This window comes from Patiria miniata, unplaced genomic scaffold, assembly GCF_015706575.1.
Source record: "Patiria miniata isolate m_02_andy unplaced genomic scaffold, ASM1570657v1 HiC_scaffold_1, whole genome shotgun sequence".
In the NCBI taxonomy this organism is placed as follows: Eukaryota; Metazoa; Echinodermata; class Asteroidea; order Valvatida; family Asterinidae; genus Patiria; species Patiria miniata.
The window spans coordinates 16,339,845-16,348,447 of record NW_024037047.1 but is presented as its reverse complement, the minus strand read 5'-3'; the positions used below and the strand labels follow the sequence as shown (position 1 = coordinate 16,348,447).

Below are 8,603 nucleotides of genomic sequence, written 5' to 3'. Positions count from 1 at the left end.
AAACATAACATTTTCGGGGATTTCAGGACCTAGTGCCCCTTTAAAGCACACGAACCGTAATAACTCACCACTCTACAGGTGGTTTTGCACATGTAACCCAAGGTTCACTTCCAAATAGCAGGAACCAATTACATTAATTAACTCCTTTTAGGAAAACAAATTCAGTTCAGCAATTCAAAATTTATATGCACACACAACGACTCTGTTTTATTTCATGAAGTAAATTCAAGAATGAGAAGCAATGCAATAATTCAACACATGATCAGGATCCTGTAAATTAAGATACAATAGTGCAAATAATACCGGTATGTAATCGAAGGCGCCTTAAAAAAAAAATAGTTAAGTCCTCAAAGAAAATGTAGTGGCGGTCATTCCCAAAGCGGATACTCGCAGGGAAAATGTCTCTACAATTACGGGAAGGGTAACGGTATACGTACGGCAAGGTTACTGTGTAACGGTGTACTTGCGGCAGCGTAACGGTGACTACTGTTGTTCTCGGACGTCACGAAGGGGATGCTTGACGATCCTGTGCGCCGGAAGCCGTAGTGGATCTTGAGTTCAGCAGTAGCGGGTGGATCTCTGGGGATACTGGAGTCCTCTTTGGGATGCTTGGACGGCGGATCAGGAACGTCTAGATGGCAAGTCCAGTCCTCCTCGAAACCGATGCAGCCCAGTATTCTGAGGCTAAAAGAGAGTTACATAGTGGTCCATGCCACATAACACATCCCAGACTATTATAATTAATGTCAGACAATATGTCCGTCCAACGTACATGGAATGTAGACTGCACACATGTTGACAAACTTATTTAAATCAGACGTTAGAAATTCTCCTTCCCACAATACTAGACGAAAAACCTAAAGTCCTTAATCTCAATGGTAATATTTCATGTGCAAAAGTAGTTTTCAGTATTTGCATCTAGCACATAGAGAATAAAACAGTAAAAGAAGCATTTTAGGCAGAACTCAAAAATATAAGCGAACTCTGACAATCAAGATAAATCATGTGAAGCAAACCTTATCACATGAGAATCATTTGTATGTACAACTAGAGCTTTAAAACTCAACAAAACTATCCTAAAAGTTTCATGTCTCAACGTGGAATCAACATGGTCAATATATATCAACACATATCAAAATAAACTAACAATACAATCAAAACCTTAGGACTGTTAAACATCTATCATGACTCAGATAAATATGAGGCGCCATGTGTAAATAAATTATTTAACAAAATTATTTATATATAATTCATTATTTATTATATAATTCAGTTTCCCGGACAATTATATGTAAATAATTGTTTGGCAGTTTGCATTATATGTAAATAAATTTATTTGCCACTGCATTATTTATATATAATTTTTTTTGCAACCTAATTATTTACATATAATTTTGGGCAAACTAGAATTATTTATATATAATTTATTTGCAACCTTATTATATATATATAATTTTTGCAAACTTTTTTTTATTTATATATAATTTATTTGCAAACTTATTATTTATATATAATTTTTGCACACTTTTTTTATTTATATATAATTTATTTGCAAACTTATCATTTACATATAATTTTGGCACACTTTTTTTATTTATATATAATTTATTTGCAAACTTATTATTTACATATAATTTTGGCACACTTTTTTTATTTATATATAATTTATTTGTAACCTTTTTATTTATATATAATTTTTGCCCACTTTATTTATTTATATATAATTTATTTGGTACCTCATTATTTATATATAATTTTTTGCCGACTTTATTTATTTATATATAATTTATTTGGTACCTCATTATTTATATATAATTTTTGGCAGGCTTTAATTATTTATTATATAATTTATTTGGTAACTTATTATTTATATATAATTTTTGCACACTTTAATTATTTATTATATAATGTATTATTTATTATATAATGAATTTTTTTATTATATAATGCATTATTTATTACATAATGCATTATTTATTATATCATGCATTATTTATTATATCATGCATTATTTATTATATAATGCATTATTTATTATATAATTCATTATTCTCAGACCACACACAAAAACACCTTGAAACAAATGTTTGACTTTTTGGCATAGTTTTTTCGAGCCGCTATTTTTATTTCTTTCTTTTTTAAATTGTATTATTAAACCCAAACAGTTTTGGCACATTGGCCAGAAAAACGGGGGCACGTACGTTTGCCCCCAATCCTTGCCATGCTTGGCATCACTGGGCCCAAATCTTGGCACGCTTGCCAATCCTTCACCGCGAATATATCCACCGCTAGAAACTACGGTTGGATACTAACCCCATCAGGACAAATGGGTGTTAGTCACGGTGTAAATTGTCACGTGACTTAAATTTATAATATGCCTAAATTACTTAAGAATAAACTTGAAAAATTGCCTAAATTTCTTAATAGTAAACTTGAAAAAGGCACGCCGATTTTGTTCCACCGTTGGAAAATACGGTTGGAATAAGCCCCACCAGTACTAGAGGGTGCTAGGCGTGTTTCTAAAGATTAAAAACGAACTTGTTAAAATTGGTCAAAATTCAAAATCTTACTTAAGAACTATTTATTTCTTTAGAATTGAGGCACTGCCCGTCGTACCCAGTAACTTCCCGCCAAACGCGCAGAGCGCGCCCCACTGGGACGAGAGGCAGCGCACCCCGGCGCCCCCCCCCCAAAAAAACCCACAATAATTACACAAATGCGGCGTTAATGCAGTCGCGAAGGTTGGCCCGGAATTGTGCGTTTCCTGTGGTTGAGAGGTGGACACCATCGATCGTAGCGGAACAGCGCGAAATCTGACCATGTAAACTGGGGGTGATTGAGTACTGACACGCCGATGCGACGGCCGAATGAGCGTGCCCATTTATTTAGCCGCCGCCGCTTCATTTCGATTTTTGACGGATTAGTCGTACCAAAGTAACATGCCCGTGGCAAGATATCTGACCATACTAGCTGAGTGTTAGGAAAAGAATCACGACATTCCTGCATAAATAATGCCACGCGCTGGCGCATGCTGAAAAAATCCGTACAGACCAAGTCGTTGGTGCCGATATGGATAATCAACAGTGCCGGATGCGGCCACAAAGCCGCAAGTTCCGTCCCTAGTTTAACTACATCACCGTACCTCGCTCCAACCAGACCCTTCCAATGTACTGCAGGCTTACACCCCAGCCTGGTCGCCGCCCTGCGGACAATGCTGTCTCCGACAATCCATACATCGCCTGTAAATAAGTGGGAGGGGTGGGGGCGGGGCGAAGAAAATTTTTAATTAATTAAAGAATTCACTGCCGTAAAGAACACTAGAATTAACTGACTAAATGGCTCAATTACACGCCGGGCAGCTTGCATTGTATTAGGGGGCGAATATAAAGTTGGGCGGCTTCTGAACGCCAACGACCCATTTCTTTTATTTCCCCAAGTGGAATTCCCAATGCTGCCGCAGTTGACGCCGCCCCAATGCGGAAAGAGTGTGCACGAAAAGGGGATTCTTCTAGTCCCAAGAACAAAAGAACTTTCTTCAAGGTGGCATTGAATTGATACTGAGTAAGGGCCTCACCCCCAAAATGGCAGAAAAAACTACCGGGCACCTTCGGCCGAATCTGCGCGAATACGCTCAGCGCTTGGACCGGGCAAATACTTTCATCTGCTGAGCGTACTAATCGAACAACTTGCGGAGGACCCGTTGGATTATTTTTCGCATGTCTGAACGAAATTAAAACTGAAGCATTGGCTTCACCCAAATCTTGGAATTGTACGTCCGAAGAGAGGAGTAGTGAATTTTGGATGTGGGTTTTTGAAATAGCGGCAAACTCGCCGATGCGCATGAACCCAAAAAACGCGCTTAGCATAACAGCACGAAAAAGTGTAACTTCATAATGGTCGTTGCAAATATGCGTTAAAGCTTGTACCGTGCGGGCCAGCACCGGCACGGTCATTGGCCACCGTGTATCGCTCCCTGAGTTGTCCCTACGACAGCCTGCCAATAATTTTGTCACCAAGAAATCGTGGGTGGGGTCCGGCCAACTTCTAATCTTGTGATGGTAACCCACCCCTGCCACATAAGTAGCGATAGTTGACGGTGCCAAACCCTGTAGGGAAAGCCACGCGATAAAATGCCTTACATCCTCTGGTGAGGCGGGGGAATTTTCAACGAAACCGTTGTGTTTAAATGAACAGAATGCTCGCCAGCCGGTCCGATATGTCTTATGGGTATTCGATGTTGAAGATGCAAGTATTAATCGGTTCATCTCACCTTCTATTAATAAGCTGGGAGGAGGTTGGGAAACGTCGTCGCGTGAATGTCCGCTTGCGGGGCTAATGTACGAAACTGGTGCATCTGAAAACGGGAAAGGGAATCGGCGATTTCATTGTGCACTCCTGGTATGTGAATGGCCTTAAAAGTGATATTAAAACGCAAACACTGACAGACAAACAGCCGTACTAAGTGCATAATCATATCGCAACTTGATGATTGCGTATTGATGATATGAACTACTGCAATGTTATCCGAGCGCAAACGCACTTTACGGTTGGCTAACTGGGGGGCCCAACAATACACGGCGAGTACTAACGGGCAAAATTCGCAGTATGCTATGGATGGCGACAGTGCTAAAAACTCGGGAGTCCATCTGCCCTGAAACCACTGGCCGTCGAAAAAACCGCCAAACCCGATGCTGGCAGCGGCATCGGTGAACAACTCTAATGTATCATTATCGTACCAGCCCTGATCACGAAACGGCGATACCCCATTAAAATGCTCAAGGAATTCTAACCACATTAGCAGGTCCAGTTTCGCGCCCGGCGAAATGCGTGCTTTATGATGGGACTTCTTTAACCCGTGTGATAAGTCAATTAAACGCCTGGTAAACGCTCGGCCCGGGGCGATAGCACGACATACAAAGTTGAGTGAACCAACCATAGACTGAATTTCCCTCAATGACAACTTTTTCCGTCCCAAACTTGACTGAATTTTCTCCCGGAGCACAAGTACCTTGTTGTGAGGCACCCGTATTTCGCGCTTTACTGTATCGATTTCCAAACCGAGATAAGTAATAACTTGACACGGGCCCTCCGTCTTTTCTTCTGCGAGCGGTACCTGCAGCTGAGCGCAAACATCCTTAAAGGTGCTAAGAAATTCTTTACAGCGCTCCTTTGATGGGCCAATGAACAAAAAATCATCTAGGTAATGTGTTACAGTGTCTGTTGCTAAAATGCGCTTGATATGAAATTCCAAAAAGGTGCTAAAGGTTTCAAAGAGCGCACAAGAGACCGAGCAGCCCATGGGTAAGCATTTATCATAGTAAAACTTATTCTGATACTGAAAACCCAAAAGTTCGTAGTCAGAAGGAGAGACGGGAAGAAGCCGAAAGGCAGATTTGATGTCTGTTTTTGCTAACCAAGCATGGGGGCCTACTGACATAGCTAAATATACGGCTGCATCGAACGATGCGTAATGGACTTTACACATATCTTTATCGATAAAGTCGTTAACTGAATCCCCCACGGGATAAGACAAATGGTGGATGAGGCGAAAAGAGCCGGGCTGATGCTTAGGGACAAGCCCAATGGGTGAACATTGGAGATTCGGAAAGGGGCGATGAACGAAAGGTCCCGCAATGCGGCCCAAATCGATTTCGTTTTGCAACTTCTTAAGAACTACATCAGGCCTATCTGTTGCAGACTGAAGGCAAGTGGAATCCCTGCTAACCCTAACACGCTGAAAACCAAGAGGAAAACCCCGTGAAAAACCATGCTCAAGACAAGCAGCTGCCGATTTATCTGGATAAAATGACAACCATTTCCGTAAAACGACCAAATTAATGGGTGTTACCGTTGGAGGCACGAAAATTTACGTGTGCGTTCCCTTTATTCCACTGCTGGTTGCCGGTGATCGTGCTCGTTTTGGGCCCCGCGTTGGCCGGACGAAATGCCTGCTGATGTACGCCCAACGTCGCAGACGGAGTCTTTGTGTAGCGCGTATACGTTGCGCTAGCGGGGGTGGTCGATTGCTTCGCGGGGGCGCCTTGAGCGGCAGGACCCACGCCCGCTCTACACGTCGACGCGCTGTGACCAAATTTTGTGCACCGGCTGCAAGTATGGACGTACCGGCAGGGATTCCATCGGCAACCTGATGGGGCATTAAACGCAAAGCAGACGTTCTTCGGCAAGTGGTTTCGAGCGGCTACCGCGGTGGTACCTGCAGCGGGTAGCATGCTGCCGGCCGCAGCGACGGTAACCCACAGCTCCATATCCATCGAAGCCCAGGAGCGCGAGGGGTTCGCCTCCATGCGCAAGCGGAATTGTTCATCGTAATTGCGCCAGCCAAGACCGGGGAACTGTACAGCCGCGGTACGAACAATTTCTGCATACTTGAGTAACTCAAGGAAACGCCCAGGATGACGCGTAGTATAAATCGCCATAAACACATGAAAAGCGCTTGACCACTTATCAATTGAATCTACTTTACGCGGGTGCGGTGTCGCCGGACGAAAAACCACCTTGCCTTGCTCGACTGCCATGGTTAATTCAGATCCACTCTCCGTGGAAGTCAGAACCCTAGTGGCATTGTCGCGATATAACGAAGCTAAATCAACGTACTGTCCGCTCCAGATCTTCTCTTTTATGGATGGAGGGACGTGGACATCAATAGGGGCATCGTTCCCAATAGAGTGCAGTGGCGCGGGTCGACCCATCATGCCCGAATAAGCAGATAGGTCCCCTAATGGAAAACTAGTAGTACCGGCTTGGTCAAGTGGATTTAGGCCTATTGCTAGGTTGTTGTTACCGATCGGAGGGACTGGAATTGCAGGTGCAAGTGAGTTACCGATTACAACATCTCTACCGGTCGTACCGCCAACGTTACTGATTATACCACTACTAGCATTAGCCCTACTGGAATTGACTGGATTAAAACCTAAGCCCACACTTAAATTACTATTATTGGTAACCAAAGAGTTCGGGGGATTAGGTTGCAGTCCGCTTGTAATAGCTCTTGAGCTTGACTCACCACCCATAGCCACGCTTGCTCCGGTAGTGTTAGGACCTCCGCTGAAACCCGCCGCCGAGACGAACTGGTTGGGCGCTGGGCGTGAGGCGAGCGCACGCTGATCCTCCGCTGACTGACCGCTTACTGATGCGGTGGTGGACGGCGGCGCGCCAACCGGGGCCGTGGCGCCGATCACCGCGGTGCTCTCATCGTTGGACGCAGAATCGACCGTCACTAAAGTGCGAGGACGTCCGGGCCCGCGGCGACGACCACTGACATACGGGGGAGGTGACCTCCGGGCCTGCTTCTTGTACCGTTTAGGGCGTGGCATCTCGGGGAAGACGAGAACCCAACCAGACGGAATGGGTTAAATTCCAACTTACGCTAGCTGTATCGCACTCAATCAGTCAAGAGTCGGTCCTGAAATGTCTGTGACTCGTTCCAATCAATATTATCCAATGACAGCAAAACACTGTTAAAATGGTAATAAAACTTTGATTTTCTTGTAGAAGTTTTATGTTCGGAAATATTGCTGGAGAATTTATTTTCCATGTATAGCGGCTTCGAAAAGCTAAGCCGAAGTGAGCTTTCTGGGCCTAATTAAAGAACTTGACTTAATACACTGTATCAAATGTTTCATTTACTCCCTTTTGCGCGCAATCCATATCATTTTAGCGGTATGAACAATTTCTCTGACCTCAAAATGTCACGTCCGCAAAAATCTGGGGCGGCCAGGTGTTCCCCGGCCACACCCACCGAGTAGGCTACTGCTTACAGCGCGCACGTACCCCATGGCAACAACCAGCTGATTGAAGAAAATACGTGACTGATCAACAGTGTGTGTCTGTGCAGAATAATGCATTTTATCTTGTAGTGATAAAATAAATTATTTATTAAATAGTTCATTATTTATTAAATAATTCATTATTTATTATATAATACAATGTACATTATTTATTATATAATGCATTATTTATTATATAATTCATTATTTATTATATAATTCATTATTTATTGTATAATTCATTATTTATTATATAATGCATTATTTATTATATAATTCATTATTTATTATATAATTCATTATTTATTATATAATTCATTATTTATTATATAATTCATTATTTATTATATAATTCATTATTTATTATATAATTGTGCGCCCGAAGCGAACGAGGCTATGATTTATAAATAATGGTTTTCAGCAAACCAGGGAACCAGACTACAGCAAAACCATTATATATTATATAATGGTTTTCTGAGCTAAATAATGAAACTCGCATGCAAATTAACTTCACTAGGACACGCCTATGTTTTAAATATTCATATCACATAGCGCACCAAAACACCGCACTTGCTATAAAAAAAAACACGCAGTGTATTTTGGGTATTGTGGGTCTGCATTTTTGTAATTTGCGCCCCGAAAGTATTGGAAATGATTCTCAAATGCTGTAAACTAGAGTATTTCAGGTCAACGATTCTTAAAAATTACGGAGAAATTAGCTATGCACAACGCTCGCGCTAGCTAGCTACGAGTACGATGGCCATCATGATCTATCCCGCAGTACTGTCATGTTAACGCTGATCTGACGCCTGAGCT

General features: G+C 42.2%; 1 protein-coding gene across 1 annotated transcript; it reads right to left on the bottom strand.

Annotated features, from left to right (window-relative positions):
- Nucleotides 1-2,798: 2,798 nt before the first annotated feature.
- On the bottom strand, nt 2,799-4,268 carry LOC119723727. Its single transcript, XM_038194547.1, has one exon. The coding sequence runs from the start codon at nt 4,263-4,265 to the stop codon at nt 3,345-3,347; it is 921 nt and encodes a 306-aa protein (XP_038050475.1). The 5' UTR covers nt 4,266-4,268; the 3' UTR covers nt 2,799-3,344.
- Between the last annotated feature and the right edge of the window lie 4,335 nt (nt 4,269-8,603).